Below are 21,651 nucleotides of genomic sequence, written 5' to 3'. Positions count from 1 at the left end.
CTGGCTGGCTTACTCTCTCTCTTTTTGCTCAGGTTCAGCATGCATTGAGACCTTTTTTGGCCTTGTTAGAAGCTGCAAAACATCATGGCTGTATGGAGAGCAGCCGTCATTACCGCCATGTGAAAATATCCAGCTTTGAAGCACTGACCTTTGTTGTATGGTATTTTCAGTAATTGCATTTCCTGTGCTCTGGATGTTAGGGCAAGGTACTTGGAAGAACATATTTGAATAGGGTTTCAGAATGTTCAAAATAGTATAGCCCATTAGTCAAGTATGCCACTTAAATCAAGCCTTATTTTTGAGATAACAAGCAAGGTAAAGATAGGTAAAAGGTAGTTTTTTAGTCTCGTTGTGCTGAAGCAGCCCCAAAAAGCATGAAGTCTAGGCTGCCCTGAGGCATAAAATAAAATAAATCCTCTGCTGTGTTCCTTTGTCATGTCATTTGACAATTGTGAAATTATCATGTCAAATCTTTTATGTTTGGTAGAATAGGCTAGCGTGTTCCATGTGTTAACACGGCATGTAATGTCACCCTGTCAACCCATGCCAACAGTGTGTGTGAGTTTGTGTGTGTGCGTCCGGCACTATGTTGAAATAGACAGAGGAATTGAATCCTCTTGGTAAATGAGCCTCAGCGATATCTGCGCTCTGATTCGCCGGGCCAGGAAGAAAATGAAGTCGGCCCATTAGTGTACTTTAAATGTCACAATAATATGCGGCACTAACCGCTAATGTCATAGTGTGCTAAAAATAACCCTCTGTGGAAAGGGTTCGACATAGAGCCCAAATGGGTTCTACCTGGAACCAAAATGATTCTATCTGGAACCAAAAAGGGTTCTTAAAAGGGTTCTCCTACGGAGACAGCCGAAGAACCCTTTTAGGTTCTAGATGGCACTTTTTTTTCTAAGAGTGTATTGGAAAAATGACATGGTTCATTGTTGACGTTACAGATATGATCAGGAGGAATTTATAAATCATTATCCAAGTTGGCTAATCATTCACCAGGGTCTGTAATGACTAAACTTAATTAGAGCACGGCCCATACAATCAGAAATAATCTTCTGCTCAATTATCTTTGACTATAGTTTCAAATCTCTTCATATTAAGTAGCCTAGCAGTTAAGAACATTAAGCCAGTAACCCAAAGGGCGTCGGGGGTTCGAATCCCTGAGCTCACCAGATAAAAATATGTCAATGTGCCCATGAGTAAGGCACTTACTCTTATCCAGGAGTAATTAGGATTATCTGCTAAATGTAAATTTCATATTCAATCTAATTATATTTGATAAACTGATCTAAATTCATCGTGTAGATGTTATTATTTTAAGGTTACACATTGGAGGAAGGGTAATCTGATCCTAGATCTGTGGCTTGGGGGACCTTCTACCCCGAGCATAGAAGTGGGACTGTCAACTGTGCCTGGGCTATGTGTTATCCTCTATGAGACAAATCCTCCCCCATTTCCTGTCCATGATGTTGTGTTGTGAGAAAAAAATATCTGTCATAAAGAAATAATTGCGCTGTACCCCATGGATGACCCTTCAAACTCCTTGAAACTCATTACCTAATAGCCTGCAGGAAATGAACTGATGCTTTTCCAAATTAGGTTTACGTATAGTAATAAATAAGCATTGCATGAAATTTCACTGAATGGCGCCCAGACAATGGCCTTGCTACAAACCATTTTAAACGGTACTGTCTCAAGTGTCTCCTCTTTCCCAAGGTATACTATGTATTCCCCTTTGCACTAAACCATTTGTATTACTCATCCAAACGGACTTGAGATGACGAGGGTGGATATATGGATATAATAGACCTGTGTCGTTTACCGTTTAGGAGTAGGCAGGGTGGAGCCGAGGCCATATCTCTTACCCCGGGCTGCTCCCAACATCAAGGGCAAAGGAAAAGCAGCAGGCCTCTGGTTTGGAATGCATCCAGTGTTTCCTCTGCCTTAAACTGAGCCCTGAAGTCTCCCTTATCACTCACATTAAAATGTGAACCCACATTAATGAGGGTATATACAATAGGCGAGCAAGAGAACGGGATGTGCCCCAATAAAATACGAGTACAAAGCTTGATTACATTTAGCAAGCACTGTAGATAAGTGTTTTATGGTACTTTGCATTTTCACTTCAGATATCAACTATTTTATTGGCCCTCTAGCGCAGCCTGTAATTCAGTGACTGGGGTGGTGAATGGACATGCTGATGTTCAGTTGCTCTACAGTATGGCCCTCATAGGCAGTGAACGGGGTCATCACAGCACAGTTCTATTTGAATGGGATTTGAATAGCACTGCCGTTGAGTTTGCATGGACGTGGTGATCTAGATGACCTCAGTGTCTCAACACCACGTCCTCTTAACAGATCCTCAAAACAAATCTCCAAATGAATGTAATGATGTAAGAATAGGCTGTGTGTGTGTGTGTGTGTGTGTGTGTGTGAGAGAGCACGATCTGTCTGAGCTATGGAATTTCCCTGAACAAACAGCTTTTGTGGATTTTAGCTAATTAGATCAGCATGTAATCATGCATGTAGTTCTGCTTGAACAATCCCAACAAATTACACTGGATCAACAATAAGCTGCTGGACCATCTTGGTCGGGAAGAATTAACCATTCAGCAAATGGTAATTCAAATTCCCGCTCAGCCCAGTCAAAACTGTTCGCTGCTCTGGCACCCCAATGGTGGAACAAGCTCCCTCACGACGCCAGGACAGCGGAGTCAATCACCACCTTCTGGAGACACCTGAAACCCCACCTCTTTAAGGAATACCTAGGATAGGATAAAGTAATCCTTCTAACCCCCCCCTTAAAAGATTTAGATGCACTATTGTAAAGTGGTTGTTCCACTGGATATCATAAGGTGAATGCACCATTTTGTAAGTCGCTCTGGATAAGAGCGTCTGCTAAATGACTTAAATGTAAATGTAAATGTAAATGGTAAAGTACGATAAGATACAAATTGATTATGCCTGCATGTCTATATACACTGAGCGTACAAAACATTAGGAACACATTTACATTACATTTAAGGGTGCAACTTCCTAATATTAAGTTGCACCCACTTTTGCCCTCAGAATGGCCTCAATAATTCAGGGCAATGACTCTACAAGGTGTCGAAAGCGTTCCACAGGGATGCTGGCCCATGTTCACTTCCATGCTTCCAGTTGTGTCAAGTTGGCTGGATGTTCTTTGGGTGGGGACCATTCTTGATATACACGGGAAACTGTTGAGCATGAAAAACCCAGCAGCGTTGCAGTTCTTGACACAAACCGGTGCGTCTGACACCTACTACCATACCCATTTTGTCTTGCCGATTCACCCTCTGAATGGCGCACATGCACAATCCACTTGCCACAATTGTCTCAAGGCTTAAAAATCCTCTTTAACCTGTCTCCTCCCCTTCATCTACACTAATTGACGTGGATTTAACAGGTGATATCAATAAGGGATTATAGCATTCACCTGGTCAGTGTATGTCATAAAAAGTGCAGTTGTTCCTAATGTTTTGTACGCTCAGTATATATTTTATAATACTCGTTGACAGATCCAGTACACAGTCATATGCATATGAAGGCAAAACATGAGTCTTACCTGCAGCCTTTTTCTCTATTATAAAACGGGTAGTAGGCTCAGGCATCGTAGCCATTGTGACCATTTATAAAACTGTTTTTTTGGATTCTGGATGCTGATTGGTTGATATGCCACAAAATACCATGATGTGTTAATGTCATAATTCCACTGTCCCGCAGCCCAGGCAGGAAATTCATAAACTTAATCTCCCTTGGGGATAAAAGCTCCTACACGTTATTTTTCCATGCTACTATTTGATTTACAACAGTTGGGGATTGTATAAACCTAACTGACTGCCTATAATAACTGTGCAACAATGTATAATTTTACAAATGCGACCATTCATGTGCCAGTAGGCTAACTAGTCCAAGAATAAACGTGAAACTAATAATTCACCATAGAAACCGGAAACACTCAGAATTCCATGAATTCATTAACCAGCGCATTTTGGCCTATGTAGGCCTATTGGATATTTATTAAATCATTATTTATTGAAGTTCTTGTCTCTCATCATCATTGAATCTCTGCTAGCTAGCTACACACCAATTATTTGTTTAGCATAGCAACGTCAAATGAATAGAATGATTAGAATTAATGACTGGGTCAAAACATGAGAAAATAACTAGTCTCGCCATACCTCCAAAATCATGTTGTTGTCATGCCTCCCTTGGAGGTCTGGAGAATTTTGTATTGCAAAAATGGTTTGAACAGTACACTGGCAAGATTTTAAATGGATGTTACATTTCAAGAACCCTCCCCTCAGATGCACATAGAAGGGCTGCTGTGTTATATGCGTCACTGTTTTACGTCCGGTTAGGTGTTGCCTATGCTAGTATCAAATGCTAGTTTTCAAGTTATCAAGTGTGGCCGACAGTCTGCGATTTATATCATTTTAAATTGAAAGTGGATTACGCTGGTAAAGTCAAATGTCATAACACGTTCTAAACCGCACTGATGACAAACATACTTTTTTTCCCCACATGGCTGCTGGGTGCGCTTTGCTACCACCAAAAATAGTGAAGATTACTCATTATTTGGAAGATTATCATTATAGGGACCGAAAAAACAGAGGCAGTGGGAGAACCTATTCAAGTAAGTAAATACTTTTTTTTATGTTAAAAAACTATTTATTATTAGCAAGCTAGCTGGCTACAGTAGGCCACTTTGTAGGTCAAGTTAACTTAGCTGCTAGCTAGCTAGCTAACTTTACACAATGTTAAACTAAGTTAATTAAGTGTCGTCAGCTATCTAAATTCCTATTAGCTAGCTATGTTGACGAAATCATTGTAAATTAAAAACACAGTTTCCAAATGTCTTTGTAGACAGCAGCCATGGAAAAGGGTGAAATTGCAGCTTCAGCTGTCAGTAAAGGGAGAGTGAGTAAGGGTGAGTGTAGGTTACTGTACTGGATAGGGAAGGTCATTTTGTGGGAGGACATTATAAAAAGATTCTCCAGTCCATAGAGGGGAAACTTTGAGGGCAGAGAGATAATAGCAATAAAAAGTGCCTTGAGAAAGTATTCAAACCCCTGCACTTTTACCACATTTTGTTGTGTTACAACCTGAATTTAAATTTACTGATCACTGATCTACACACAAATCCTATAATGTCCCAGTGGAATTTTGTTTGTAGAACCAAAATTAATAAAACATTTAAAGCTGAAATGTGAGTAAAAATGTGCTTAACAAATCTCATAATAAGTTGCATGGACTCATTCCGTGTTCAGTAATAGTGGTTCACAGGATTGTTACATTTTTTAACTACCCCATATCTGTACCCCACACATACAATACAATTATCTGTAAGGTCCCTCAATAGATAGTGAATTTCAAGCACAGATGCAACCACAAAGACCAGGAAGGTTTTTTCAATGCCTTGCAAAGAATGGCATCGATTGGTAGTTGTGTAAAAAAAATAAAGCTGACAGTGAATATCCCTTTGAGCATGGTGAAGTTATTCATTAGGCTTTGGATGGTGTATCAATACACCCAGTGACTACAAAGATACAGGTGTCCTTCCTAACTCAGTTGCCGGAGAGGAAGGAAACTGCTCAGGGATTTCACAATGAGGCCAATGGTGATTTTAAAACAGTTACATTGTATTTACTCCACAATATTAACCTAATGTGACAGAGTGTAAAGAAGGAAACCTGTACAGAATAAAAATATTCCTAAGCATGCATTCTGTTTGCAACAAGTCACTTAACCTCTACGGGATCGGTCCCCACCCCACGGGACGGTTGAGCTAATGTGCGCTAATGTGATTAGTACGAAGTTGTAAGTAACAAGAGAATCTCCCAGGACATAGACATGTCTTATCTGGGCAGAAAGCTTAAATTATTGTTAATCTAACTGCACTGTTGAATTTACAGTAGCTATTACAGTGAAAGGGGAAAAACCTAGTCAGTTGTCCAAATTAATGTATTCAACTGAAATGTGTCTTCCGCATTTAACCCAACCCCTCTGAATCAGAAATGTGCCTTAATCGACATCCACATCTTCGGCGCCCGGGGAAAGGTATGTTAACAGCCTTGCTCATGGGAAGAACAACAGATTTTTACCTTGACAGCTCGGGGATTCGATCCAGCAACCTTTTGGTTACTGGCCCAACACTCTAACCACTAGGCATTCTGCCTCCCACCACAAAAAAAACATGCTATTGTTTGAGGAGAGTGCACAACAACAAAAAACTTTTACCACGGCAACTGGTTTGATACATTCACCTCTGAAGGTAAATAATGTACTGACATTCAGTAATCTTTCTCAGATTTTTCATCCTGAGGGTCTCAGAGATAAAATGTAGCATAGTTTTGTTTGAGAAAATACATTTTTATATTCAAATGTAGGAACTGGATTCTACAGTTTGAACCCCTGCTGTGTCTCTGCACAGAATATGCATATCCTTACTTCAGGTCTTGAAGGTCTTCAGGTCTAACTACAGGAAGTTAGATTTGGGTATGTCATTTTAGGCGAAAATGTAAAAAAAGGGTCCGATCCTTATGTAGTACCACAAAAAAATTTGCTAAATAAATTAACTTTTTATTCTGAATACAAAGCGTTAGGTTTGGGGCAAACACAACACATCACTGAGTACCACTCTTCATATTTTCAAGCATGGTGGTGCCTGCATCATGTTATAGGTATGCTTGACATCAGCAAGGACTAGGGAGGTTTTTTTAGGATAAAAAGAAACAGAATATAGCTATGAGCACAGGCAAAATCTGAGAGGCACTGGGAGACTAATTCACCTTCCAGCAGGACTATAAACTAAAACACAAGGCCAAATCTACACTGGAGTTGCTTACCAAGACAACATTGAATGTTCTTATGCTCCAAAGGTGCTTCTACAAAGTATTGACTCAGGGGTGGGAATACTTTATGTAAATGTGATATTTCTGTATTTAATTGTCAAGAAATTTGCTATAATTTCTAAAAACATGTTTTCACTTTTTCATTATGGGGTATTGTGTGTAGATGGGTGAGAAAAAAATATTTAATTCCTTTTGAATTCAGGCTGTAACACAAAAAAATGTGGAATATGTCAAGGGGTATGAATACTTTCTGAAGGCACTGTAATATTCAGTGCTGTCTGAGTATAATGAAGCCTGCTTCTTTGTGATACTTTCTGTCCTCAGATATGGAAAGCTGTGAAAGCCTGTTTTCAGCTCAAGAGAGACGTCTCAATGAATGTCCCAAGAGACTAAGGGTATATCCTATACCATGGGTTATATGTGTAGGCCTATCTATGTTAGCACATGTTATATAAAAAAATACACTTAAACATCACACACAATGTATCAACCTATTACAATTGCAGCAGGCCAACCCTGCTGGTGGTCTGCTGGGTGTGCAGGGTTCTGTTTCAGCCCAGCAATAACACACCTGACTGAACTTATCAAATGTAAGTGTGCTATTGCTGGGCTGGAAGTGTGCTCACCCAGTAGATCAGGGATCTGTGGAGCAAGGTTGGCCACCGCTGTTATGGAGTTTTTTTGTTCACCTGAAATGATGCTTTAGTAATAATAGCCTACATGTTACTACTCAACTATATATTGCTGTTTACACTAAGATGTCTAATCTATCAGGTTTGAAGGCAAGACCCAGATGCAGACTGTGTCGAAGTAGCAATGTTTATTACAGCAAGAGGGCAGGCAAAACGCCAGATCAAGGCAGGCAGGGGTCAATAACCAGAGTAGTGGGGGAAAAGTACAGGACGGCAGGCAGGCTCAGGGCCGGGTCAGGCAGAGGTCGGTAATCCAGAGGCGGGGCAAAGCTACAGGATGGCAGACAGGCTCAGGGTCAGGGGCAGGCAGAGTGGTCAGGCAGGCGGGCTCAGGGACAGGACAGGACAGGCAAGGGTCAAAACCAGGAGGGTGCGAAAAAGAGAGACTGGGGAGAAGCAGGAGCTGAGACAAAAACGCTGGTTGACTTGACAAACAATACGAACTGGCAACAGACAAACAGAGAACACAGGTATACAGTGAGGGGGGAAAGTATTTGATCCCCTGCTGATTTTGTACGTTTGCCCACTGACAAAGAAATGATCAGTCTATAATTTTAATGGTAGGTTTATTTGAACAGTGAGAGACAGAATAACAACAAAAAAATCCAGAAAAACGCATGTCAAAAATGTTATAAAATGATTTGCATTTTAATGAGGGAAATAAGTATTTGACCCCTCTGCAAAACATGACTTAGTACTAGGTGGCAAAACCCTTGTTGGCAATCACAGAGGTCAGACGTTTCTTGTAGTTGGCCACCAGGTTTGCACACATCTCAGGAGGGATTTTGTCCCACTCCTCTTTGCAGATCTTCTCCAAGTCATTAAGGTTTCGAGGCTGACGTTTGGCAACTCGAACCTTCAGCCCCCTCCACAGATTTTCTATGGGATTAAGGTCTGGAGACTGCTAGGCCACTCCAGGACCTTAATGTGCTTCTTCCTGAGCCACTCCTTTGTTGCCTTGGCCGTGTGTTTTGGGTCATCGTCATGCTGGAATACCCATCCACGACCCATTTTCAATGCCCTGGCTGAGGAAAGGAGATTCTCACCCAAGATTTGACGGTACATGGCCCCGTCCATCGTCCCTTTGATGCGGTGAAGTTGTCCTGTCCCCTTAGCAGAAAAACACCCCCAAAGCATAATGTTGTTTGACATCCCTACCTCCATGTTTGACGGTGGGGATGGTGTTCTTGGGGTCATAGGCAGCATTCCTCCTCCTCCAAACACGGCGAGTTGAGTTGATGCCAAAGAGCTCCATTTTGGTCTCATCTGACCACATCACTTTCACCCAGTTGTCCTCTGAGTCATTCAGATGTTCATTGGCAAACTTCAGACGGGCATGTATATGTGCTTTCTTGAGCAGGGGGACCTTGCGGGCGCTGCAGGATTTCAGTCCTTCACGGCGTAGTGTGCCACCAATTGTTTTCTTGGTGACTATGGTCCCAGCTGCCTTGAGATCATTGACAAGATCCTCCCGTGTAGTTCTGGGCTGATTCCTCACCTTTCTCATGATCATTGCAACTCCACGAGGTGAGATCTTGCATGGAGCCCCAGGCCGAGGGATATTGACAGTTCTTTTGTGTTTCTTCCATTTGCGAATAATCACACCAAATGTTGTCACCTTCTCACCAAGCTGCTTGGCGATGGTCTTGTAGCCCATTCCAGCCTTGTGTAGGTCTACAATCTTGTCCCTGACATCCTTGGAGAGCTCTTTGGTCTTGGCCATGGTGGAGAGTTTGGAATCTGATGGATTGATTGCTTCTGTGGACAGGTGTCTTTTATACAGGTAACAAACTGAGATTAGGAGCACTCCCTTTAAGAGTGTGCTCCTAATCTCAGCTCGTTACCTGTATAAAAGACACCTGGGAGACAGAAATCTTTCTGATTGAGAGGGGGGTCAAATACTTATTTCCCTCATTAAAATGCAAATCAATTTATAACATTTTTTACATGCGTTTTTCTGGATTTTTTTGTTGTTATTCTGTCTCGCATTGTTCAAATAAACCTACCATTAAAATTATAGACTGATCATTTCTTTGTCAGTGGGCAAACGTACAAAATCAGCAGGGGATCAAATACTTTTTTCCCTCACTGTAACACAGGGGATAATGGAATAATGGGGAAGATGGGCGACACTTGGAGGGGGTGGGGACAATCACAAAGACAGGTGAAACAGATCAGGGTGTGAAATAATCTTTACATACAAGTTAGCTTATTTGTACATTTTGAAGTGATGAAGTGTTGCTTCTTTGAAGTGAAGTGTTTAAACTATTATTCAAAATGAACTAGTGTGGATGTTGATGAATCACATAACACAATCATGCAATAAAGTGCAGTTATGTATTTCATGTGTCTTTGTTTCTGTGTTGTATTCTCAAATGAACATTTCCTTTTGTCTAGTTGTAAGATCTCCAATCTGTTTTATTTGATTGTCACTCTCTCACAGTATATGCTATGTGAATCCATTTTCCAGTTTATCATATGGGATGCATCGTCCATGCAACCATTGGCCTACAGTTTGATGGCATTACTGGCCATCTGAAGCAGAGAACAGCTCAATTTAAAATGATACCAGTAGACACTGTATAATTAGTTATACCTAGGTTAGCTGACTTTTCCCAAAACAAACCTCATTGTGGCTAGCTACTTCTTGTACCTCATGGTCGCCTTTTCAGACAAATATCACTTCAGAAACATCTAAATAAAAAATATTGATATGGCCAGCATTGTAGACCATTTATCCCCTCATGCTGCAGCTTTAGCTCATCTCGAAATAACATAGAAATGCTGTGAAAACCAGCGTGCTGTAAACATTCAAAAAACAATTGTCACCAGTGCTTGTTTTGTGGAAATGATTTGCCCTCATGCACTGTTGATCCTGTAGCACTAATCTAGTGAGCACCTTTGGAGCTCCGCCCAAGCAAGGCATTTGATCGGTATGACGTGTTACGAGGCATCACTGATTTATACCAGGTTACCACCCCTCTTTAGCTGATTTCTGCCATGGAACTTCCCCAAGCTTCCCATTTTAGGGAAACCTGGTTTGTGAAGAGGCTAGAAAAGAACTAACAATCAGCCCGCTTGACCAGCAACTTCAGAATGCAAAAACAAATGTACTCATGAAAAATAACGTTTTTTACTGAAGAAATGTCATGAATATTTTATAAGTATGTTGGCAACCGTTTTATAAAAGCATTAAGGCCCTCGAACCCTGGCCTAAGAACAGACCTTCCCTCAGGCCTAAGAACAGCCCTTACTTGTAAGGTTCACCTTTCACCTGCCTGTTTGCCTACCTGTGTATGACCATTGCCTGCCTGTGACCACAATTACATGATGTAGTACATGAACATGAATTATTATTGATAATCCCCAGGTTCTCATGCCTTATTGCTTAAATACTAAATACCCCTCGGGTATTATTTCATTGTTGAATACTTGTTTCTGATTGGCTTGAACGGCATTCTAGAGCGGGGGTTCCCAAACTTTTTCACTCTGGGCCACCCTTCCATCGTTGGGGAACATCCCGCGCCACCCCCAGCACACGCATGCCATATCTGTTTCTATGGGCACAAGCACTATTCATGAGACAAACTGTCCTCAACCCTTTTGGTGGAGATAATTTTGCAGGTTTAAAACTTATTTTACACATTTTGTCATGGGGTGCAAAGAAAATGTTGTAGTTTTAAAGCTTATTTTCTTGCAATTCTATACATTTTGCCGTGTCTGATGTGTATTCATGTGTTATTTGAGTGACAAAGAAAATACAACAATATCTATGGGCTAAAAAACCAAAATAAAAAAATGGTGCCTGACATGGGCTAGTTGATGTAGACATTTCTGACAAGTTATAAATAGCTCTTTAAGGTATGCAAAGACTAACATGACAAGAGGAACTGATGCTGCACTACCCGATTTCGAAATTGCACCTTGTGCATTCTACTATTACAACGTTCAAGAGTAAGTTTAAAGCCGGACTGAGTTCCTTTAAAACATAATAATAATAGAAATGCTGACCTATGCGTGCTCGAGTTTGCGAACTACTGTTCTAGTGCATGCATTATTTGCCTATAACGCACGGTAATCATACATCGTGTCATCAGATGAACTCACGCAAAACAAATCCCCTTTTTGAACTGACTGACTGCTTCTATTACCATAGAATATTGAATTGGATTTTCACTTGTCTGCATAGAACGTTATCATCTAGATATCGTCTAGATTTTATCTAGGCTAGGGTACCAATTTACTTGGACATTTTATATCCACTGGATATAGCCTATAAGTTCAGGCGTCCAAGTGTCTTCTCACATCGCTGCATAATAATAAATATTTTGACCTTCATGGTCCATAGACTGCAAGAAACACATTTCCAGCAGTTCAGATTATTGTTTTAACTACCTGTGTGTCCTTCTTATAGCCAACTACATAGCCTGTGTATTGAAGTAGTAACATTGTGTTTAGGTGTTAATGTGAGTTTGATATGTTCTAGCAGAATAACTAAGGGGTTAAATGGGAGTTTTATATACTGTGGACAAAGTCAGTGCTGCATGCAGGAGTGACATTAGAATATTATGCGTTTTCAACAGACTGTGTCACACCTGTTCCCACTCACTGGCACTCAAGGGCACCAGGCTGCCCATCATTACACACACCTGTAACCATCATTACATGCATCAAGGCAATATTGGACTCACCTGGACTCCTTTACTTTGTTGATTGCCCCCTCTATATCTGTCTGTTCCTCATTATTGTCGTAATTTTTCCCCTGTCCAGACACTGTCCTTACATTTTACACTGTCCTTACACTGTCCTTACATTTAGCAGACACTCTTATCCAGAGTGACCTACAGTAGTGAATGCATACATTTCATACATTCTTTTTGTACTGGCCCCCCGTGGGAATCAAACCCACAACCCTAGCGTTGCACACACCATGCTGGCGTGGGAAATACCATGCTCTACCAACTGAGCCACAGGGAAGACTTGGTTGTTTCCTTGTTTGTTTTATGTCGGTTATTTACTATATGTTCACTCCCTGTACTTGCTTCTCATCTCCCAGCGTCTGTCCTTACAGAATGCAGACACAACAAGTTTTTTGTTTCGGTTGGTGAAGTCGGGTCCGCGGCCTCTGCCGAAGAAACCGGGGTTCCTCGGTTGGCTCGTCTGGCTTCCACTCCACGTCATGCCTTAGCCGGTTTGCCTGGCTCACATGCCTCAGCCGGCTCGTCAGGCTCCCACTTCTCAGCCGGCTCATCAGGCTCCCACGTCTCAGCAGGATCGCCAGGCTCCCAGACCTCAGCGGGATCGTCATGCTTTTACGGCTTGTCAGGCTCCCACGCCTCAGCTGGCTTGTTGGGCTTCCACACCTCAGCTGGCTCATCCGACTCCCATGTCTCGGCCGGCCTGTCAGGCTCGCCCAGGTGGGACGTCGGATGGCACCCCTAGAGGGGGGGCAGGGTACTGTCATGCCTGTTCCCCCTCCCTGGCGCTCGAGGGCGCCAGGCTGCCCATCATTATGCACACCTGTCACCACCATTACGTGCATCACCGCAATATTGGACTCACCTGGACTCCTTAACTTTGTTGATTGTTCCCTCTATATCTGTCTGTTCCTCAGTTTGTTCCCCGTGTCAGCCTTATTGTCGTTATGATTCCCCTGTCCAGACGCTGTCTGTCACGTCCTGACCATAGAAATATGTTTTTTTCTATGGTAGAGTAGGTCAGGGCGTGACAGATTTTTCTCTCTATGTTTTCTATTTCTATGTTCAAGTTCTAGTTTTGTATTTCTATGTTGGGGTTTTATTTGGGATGATCTCCAATTAGAGGCAGCTGGTCCTTGTTGTCTCTAATTGGAGATCATACTTAAGTAGGGGTTTTTCCCACCTGGGTTTGTGGGAGATTATCTTTGAGTCAGTGTATGTTTCACCTCTGCATCACGGTTTGTTGTTTTTGTTTTTCAGTTATTTATATGTATTGCATAGTTTCACAGTGTAAATAAAATGTGGACCAACACACACGCTGCACTTTGGTCCGCTTCTCCTTACGACAACCGTGACACTGTCCTTGTTTGTTTTATGTCGGTTATTTATTGTGTTCACTCCCTGTACTTGCTTCTCATCTCCCAGCATCTGTCCTTACGGACTGAGCCATGGTGGTTTATTGGCTAGCCTTCAGTTTGATTAGAATGCAATGATAGCGCGGGGTGAACCATTGCAGTGTTTAATAATCGGGACAAATGTTGATTTCCGCCTAAATAGACATACCGAAGCGTAATTATTTTCATGAGATGGCCATAAACAATCATTTGTAATGTTGCATAGTTTTAGAAAGGTCTGGAACTCACCTTTCTTGTAAAAATAAATACACATTGCTGAGGTGTACTCACTTTTGAGGACACAAGCTCAATTACATTGTACAAATGTGAAAAATCCTAAGATCTTTTTTCCTATTCAACAAAATAGGGATTGAATTGACTGAAATTCTTTTTAAATATAGTAAAAATTGAATTGACTATAAGATTTTACCTTTCTTATAACTGTAAAATAAATATTATCATACTTAGTGACGGTACAACATTGCCACCATTTCATATAACTGACGACAGTCTTTTCTCCTAAACATCCACTGAGCTTTGCTGATACACAGTGAGATGAAACCTCAACTTTTGGATTCGCTCAACTGTCGCTTTGCATATACTGTCTTCCAGGCTGAGCTCCATCGCTCAGAGGAAGAGCAACTTGATTCTTTGACTGGATAGGCCAGAAAATATGACACGTCACTCCCTATGCAAATGTGGGGTCTGAAACCTGATACTTCAAGTCAACTCTGCTGAGAGTGGTAGTGGAGAGCGTTCACAGAGCACTTTGTACACCAAAATGTCAGTCGGAACCAGTCCAGAACCGCTTAAAGTCTCCCAAATAGGTAACTTAACATATAAGAGGTAATGTGTTTTTTTATGGTGGAGCATTCTGGTTTATCCTCTCTTCTCCAGCTGTCTCTCTGTCTGCTTAGCGAAAGAGGATGAGTTTACACAAAGGTCGTAACACAAAGTGAGCTTTGAAGAGCAGTAAAGAAGTTGTACGTCCCCCCCCCCCAATTTTTTTTATTGTTTTACAAAGCGAAAGTTCTGTTTTTTGGTGGTGGTGAGGTGTGACATCACATATGCATGTCTGTCACCCTTGTATTATCACAAACTCTGACAGGTGTTTGGGACTAGAGCTTCTGAAAGTTCAACTTCCAGAATGTGACTCACTATTCTCTTCTCCTTTTCTCACCTCCTTTCTAATCTTCTGCTTCAGTTATTTTCTTCAGGTACCTGCCAATCACCACAGTCTTTTTTCCCAGTTCCCCTTTTCTTACCCAATCAGAGCTCTAGTTCCTCTGGAGTATGGATATCTCCGTGATGAGGTGCATCCAAACACAATAGCTATACTCTGCTCCAATCACAGACAAACAGGCTGGGCAATCACACCCATCAGCCTTCACAGGCCCCAATTACACAGAAAGGATGTCCTGCACAATTTCAGGACATAACCCGTTGTCTCTGAACTATTTCCTTGGTTTGGGTTTAATATTTTATATTGATCTGTCATACTGTTGCTGCTGAATGCCAAGCCATTGTGAACTGTGTGATTTCACAGTCTACTTTATGCTGTATCTTACTGCTTAGTCATGCATACTAGGGGATAATAGTATGTGATCCATACAGAGATTGAACCTGCAGTCTATCAGTTTATTAGCATCCTGCTCTGATGTACTTTGCTAGATGGGCCACGATGATGTGCAAAGTCAAGTACAAGGGATATATAACTGTATTTTCAGTTATATTATTAAGAGTGTGTATTTGTATGTGTGTTTCCAGATATATTAAAAGTGTGTGTGTGTTTTTCAGATGGTAGAGTGGAGGTGACAAAGGAGAGTGTGAAGCTGTGCACCATGGGACCTGGGAAGGTGTTTGGAGAGCTGGCCATCCTCTACAACTGTACCAGGACAGCAACTGTCAAGAGTGAGTCGACACACACCAACCCTATATCGCTGTCTAAACACACACACACACACACACACACACACACACACACACACACACACACACACACACACACACACACACACACACACACACACACACACACACACACACACACACACACACACACACACAGAGAGAGAGAGAGCTCAGTGTGGAGTCAATCAGGACCTGCCGGACGGTGAGTCATCCCTCAGTAGACATAGGAAGGAATCACCCTGTTATGTACTAGCAGAAGCATGGAACACACTGATAGCATTGTTCCAGTCAAGGTGAAACAGCCCTCTAGCCAAAACATGTTGGATTTTACTCTGGTTGAGTAGCTCAGAACACCCAAAGTGGTGCATTTGACATGCAGCTCACCATTCTTTTTTTCTCCTAATGGTTGTGCTTTAGTTTTCACCTCAGGTTTTATCATCACAGGCCTACACACATGAATATATACATACACCGAAAGGTTTCTAAGTCTGTGTCCATATTTCAGTGAGCCTGTGTGTGTTATGAGAGTGTGTCAGGATGAGGAATGTGTGTTTATGGAGCAAAGAGGAAATGGGTACAGGCTGGAGCTGTAGGGTTTGGATATGAATAACACGGGATCGACATAGAACTGTGTGTTAGGACATTTACAAGGGACGCAAGCACTCTCTTCTCACACGTGTGCACATACGCACGTACTGTACACTTTTGTACACCACAGCTGAAGAATGTTGTATCTGAAACAGTTTCATTGACAGGCCCCAGTCAGCTTCACATAAAATCCCTTAAATCACTTAACCACTATTGATTCATTAATCAATTACTCACATAGTTGATGGATTTTCATGAGGTAGTGGCTGGTGACTAAACCGCTAGGATGTGCAGTAGCCAAGGTGTGAAGGAGATAGAGTCCCTGAGGTGATGGCTGAGATTGGAGGAGAAAGATGGGAGGAAGGGGGTTGGGGGGAGAGAGTTGAAGGGTGAGCTGAGAGGAGAGATGCGCGGGAAAGTGATGAGAAGGGAGAGGTGAGGCGCAGAAAAGAAGGGAGATAGGTGAGGAATGGAAAGATGAGAGGTGAGGAAGCCGTCACGCTATCAGTCAGTCTGCCACCTCCTACCTGTTCCTCTGGTTCCTCCAAAGTGTTGGATCTCATGACTCAGTTGCCATGGTGAGGAGTCCTAAGGGAGGGTTGGGACTGAGTATCTGAGGGATTAGATCTACTACACAACAGTTACAGAGTGTCTCAACCATCACGGTCCCCTGACTCCCTACACTCCCACTCACATGTCTCCCACAACCACTGCTCACACACAAGACCTGTTGAATTTATCTAGGTGCATGAGGAAGTCTGTGTGTGTGTGTTATCTAATCAACCAATTCATTGTGCTGCCATTATGAAGCATCTAGGAATGCATATGCACATGTTCTTCTAAGGGATTATTCCAGTGTGCGCTCCTTAAAGTATAATTTGCATGTGTAATTATGACTTGGCATTTGAGGAGCATTTTCTTCAGATGTTAAATGAGCCTGTCAATAAAGATTCTCCATAATACAAACCCACCCTGCTACCCGCCCACCCCCTCCCTCCTTTAAATGTACCGACAACATGAAACATAATTGCATATCTGTGGATTACATGGCATAATCATAAAGCAATATGAGAAGTTGAGGACAATAACTGTTTCACAAGAGTGCTGTTATTACAGATGATGGCTTTTCTTAAGAAATACTAAATTACAATGTCATGCTTCTTTGAGCATCTGGAAAAGCACCACATTCGTTGCTACATAAAGTGTTACATCAATCCAAGAGGGTTGGTCTCTGTGTTGAAATACAGACTACAGGTTTGCAGAGATCTCTCTTTGTTTGACGCCTAACACTCATTATCACATGCCATGCTGTAAGGATAGAGGGATTTGGGTCTGGCAGAGGGAGGGAGGGGGTTAGAGGAGAGAGAGAGATTGTCACGATCATGTAGACTTATAATTAAATATACACACTGAAGGAACATCAGCTTATCAATTATAAATACATTAAGTATTAAATATGAATAGATTTGAGACTACAGTCAAATACAATTGAGCTGAAGACAATGATTAAAGCTAGCCAAATCACTCCAGGGCTATTCTCGGTTCACATGTTTCTGATTGTATGGTCCATGCTCTAAGATTACTCATTACAGACCCTGGAGAATTATTAGACACATTTCAAAAGGATTTATAAATTCCACCGGGTCATATCTGTAGCGTCAACAATAAACAATGTTATATTTCCACTAGGACTCAAACAAGTCATGCATCACTTTCTCTCCTATTAAAGACAAACGGCTTTAAGGACGGTTTTAAAGAGGTTACAATCTCAAGACCAGGAGAGAGAGAGAGAGAGAGAGAGAGATTGGGCGAGGGAGAACAAGTAAGGAAACGATAGAGAGAGCAAGGATGGGAACAAGGAAAGGAACGAGAGATGCATGCCTAAATGTTGAAAAAATATGCAGTGCTTTTTCCCCAGAACTGGAGGGTAGTGGCATTTAGGAAAAAGCAGTCCAGCCTGCTCATCAGCACAACACTGAAGAACACAGTGCAGTACAGCACAAGATAGCTCAGACCTTGAGATATCTGCCACTCAACAGTGTTTCCAGGTAAACTCTGACTTTAAAGAGAAATTCCCCCGGTGATATTATGATACTATGATTCATATTTTCTCTCTACCCATAATCCTTCTGTAATGTAGATTCCTGACCCTTTTTCTAAGCTATTGTGGATTTGATCACATAAACCAACATATACCTCAATTTCCCTTGAGATTAAACTCTGAAAGCATTTTGCTCATGTTCAACAATGCATTCAAATAAGGATTCACACACACACACACACACACACACACACACACACACACACACACACACACACACACACACACACACACACACACACACACACACACACACACACACACACACACACACACACACACACACACACACACACACACACACCCATCACCACCCTGCCTCTTTCATTAGACACACACAGTCACCAACCCAACACTATCTCTCCTTGCATTGCAGAAAGCAAAAAATGAAAACAAAAATGAACCTTAGTCAGGCTGCAATGCAGTGTAGTCATTTTTAGAGGCTCCATTGTTTGGAGAGTTGAGATGTATGAAAAGCCTTTCCTCCAGTGAATGACCAAACTCTTGTCTGTCTGTCTGTCTGTCTGTCTGTCTGTCTGTCTGTCTGTCTGTCTGTCTGTCTGTCTGTCTGTCTGTCTGTCTGTCTGTCTGTCTGTCTGTCTGTCTGTCTGTCTGTCTGTCTGTCTGTCTGTCTGTCTGTCTGTCTGTCTGTCTGTCTGACAGTTTAGTGGGACTCATTGTTCCCTTCTTGGGCTTTCTCTCAGTTCACCCTTTCCAAAATTACTGGGCTTTTGTTATGACAGGAGTTGGAAGTTACAGGTTTGACCTCAGGAGAACAGACATGAAACTAAACACTGGAACTTTTCTACTGACAGTGGTAGCTTCACTAGGGACTCACTGTTTAAATCATAAAACTTGTTGTTTGGAATTCTGTGGCAGATTCCTGTGTATGTGTGAGGCTGGGAGGGGCTCTGTGTGTGTGTTTAAGTAAGTTAATGTATGTGTCTTCACATGTGTGTCTCTATACAGGTGTCTGTGTTTCAAGTCAGTCAATTCAGGAAGTAAACTGAAATTCCAATTTAATAATGGTAAAAAGGGCATCTATTTTCAACAATTTCTCAATAAACTGAAAAGGAGATGCTATTTATTTCAAAGGTTTTTCCATTTTTTTTATTTAATTCAAATCACTTCCTGAACTGACTGACTTCAATTCAAATTGACCCCAACCCTGGTGTGTTTGTAGATGTACAGTATGTGCACCACCAGGGTTGGGGAGTAACGGATTACATGTCAACCGTTACATGTAACGGATTACAAAAAAACGGTAACTGTAATCCGTTACGTTACCAGCAAAAATATTGTAATCAGATTACAGATACTTTTGAAAAACTAGATGATTACTTCGAGGATTACTTCTACATTCAGAAAGAATGTTTGCGAAAAAAATCATTTTTTCCTCAATGACATGTTTTTCTCAATGACATTCAAATCAGCATTGAAAAAAGGCGCAAGTTTAAGTTTGTTCCACCTGAGCGAGTCTGACCACAAATCAGAGACCACTATGATGACACACCAAATGTGTTTGATGGATCATGGGAAAAGAGCAGGAATGGGCTCTTGTAGGCTACAGTCCAAGCTATGTCTTCAAATGGTGTGGCTGCTGTCGGCATCCAAAGATTATCCAACTTGAATAAAAGCTTTGAGGTAAGGATGACAGCAGTGGTGCAGTCTACGGCGATTAGGATATCACTTATTATTGATATCTACATAGCGCATTGATGTGAATCACACTGCTGCACATTTAGTTATTTGCGCCTTACAGATTGTGGTCGTTGTGGATGGCTGTTCACAAATCTAAATGTGTATTTGAATCCAATAATGGTTGAATTCAAGAAGTTTAAGCTGCCTATCAATCATTGTTTTTGAAACCAGTGGACAGCCAGTGAAAAATGCCCTTTTGCAACCTTTTTTTGCAGCTGCAATCTTATTCAATGTGATAAAAAAAGAAATCTATAGGCCTAATGGACACATGCTCAAACTCGCACACTTTTGATAGACTTAAAGGGGCAATCTGTAGTTTCTATATATATATATATATATATATATATATATCCATTGATTCTTGAAGAATATAACTTATGCCTCATGAGCTTAGTTCAACTGTCACACTCCATGAGAACCCAAAATATAAGCTTGTTTTTCTCCAATGTTTGTAAACATTGTAAATGTTAACAAACACTGTATAGCCTCATAACATGATTAAAACAATCATTTTAATATCATGGATGGTCAGTCCTTGCATCCATAGCTCTGTCTATTAATGTGAGAGTGGTTACATTTCTCTAGGCCCATCTTTCAGCGTTTTACCAAAACATAGGCTGGTCAGACGTTTTGTTATTGTTTCATCTGTGGATTTGACCTTTAAACAGTTGCATCTTATCAACATATCAAAGTGTCACCAACAAAAATGTAAACAATAGGTGTAACGTGTACGCTGGGAGTCGGAAAGCAAGTACAGGGAGTGACTTTAATCATAAATAACACGAGGAACAAAAGAAGAAACACGAGTAGTGTACAGACACGAGACACTGAAACAGGAACAGTAACGCCTAGGGAAAGAACCTAAGGGAGTGACATACAGTTGAAGTCGGAAGTTTACATACACCTTAGCCAAATACATTTAAACTCAGTTTTTCACAATTCCTGACATTTAATCTTAGTAAAAATTCCCTGTCTTAAGTCAGTTAGGATCACCACTTTATTTTAAGAATGTGAAATGTCAGAATAATAGTAGAGAGAATTATTTATTTCAGCTTGTATTTCTTTCATCAAATTCCCAGTGGGTCAGAAGTTTACATACACTCAATTAGTATATGGTAGCATTGCCTTTAAATTGTCTAACTTGGGTCAAGCGTTTCAGGTAGCCTTCCACAAGCTTGTGTGAATTTTGTCCCATTCCTCCTGACAGAGCTGGTGTAACTGAGTCAGGTTTGTAGGCCTCCTTGCTCACACACACTTTTTCAGTTCTGCCCACAAGTTTTCTATAGGATTGAGGTCAGGGCTTTGTGATGGCCACTTCAATACCTTGACTTTGTTGTCCTTAAGCCATTTTGCCACAACCTTGGAAGTATGCTTGGGGTCATTATCCATTTGGAGATCCATTTGCGACCAAGCTTTAACTTCCTGACTGATGTCTTGAGATGTTGCTTCAACATATCCACATTATTTTCTTTCCTCATGATGCCATCTATTTTGTGAAGTGCACCAGTCCCTCCTGCAGCAAAGCACCCCCACAACATGATGCTGCCACCCCTGTGCTTCACGGTTGGGATGGTGTTCTTCGGCTTGCAAGCATCCCCCTTTTCCCTCCAAACATAATGATGGTCATTATGGCCAAACATAATTTTAATCAGACCAGAGGACATTTCTCTAAAAAGTACGATCTTT

General features: G+C 41.4%; 1 protein-coding gene across 2 annotated transcripts in view; it reads left to right on the top strand.

Moving 5' to 3' along the window:
- LOC106577002 (cGMP-dependent protein kinase 1) overlaps positions 1-21,651 on the top strand; it is a 143,818-nt gene that overhangs the window by 51,127 nt on the left and 71,040 nt on the right. For both annotated transcript variants that reach the window (XM_014154633.2, XM_014154632.2), the window contains exon 3: positions 15,462-15,575. In XM_014154633.2, coding sequence (XP_014010108.1) covers positions 15,462-15,575 — 114 coding nt within the window. The remainder of the gene's footprint in view (positions 1-15,461; positions 15,576-21,651) is intronic.

The sequence above is a fragment of the Salmo salar genome, chromosome ssa18 (assembly GCF_905237065.1).
Source record: "Salmo salar chromosome ssa18, Ssal_v3.1, whole genome shotgun sequence".
NCBI lineage: Eukaryota > Metazoa > Chordata > Actinopteri > Salmoniformes > Salmonidae > Salmo > Salmo salar.
The sequence above is the reverse complement of the archived record's forward strand: the minus strand, read 5'-3'. Positions and strand labels throughout refer to the sequence as shown.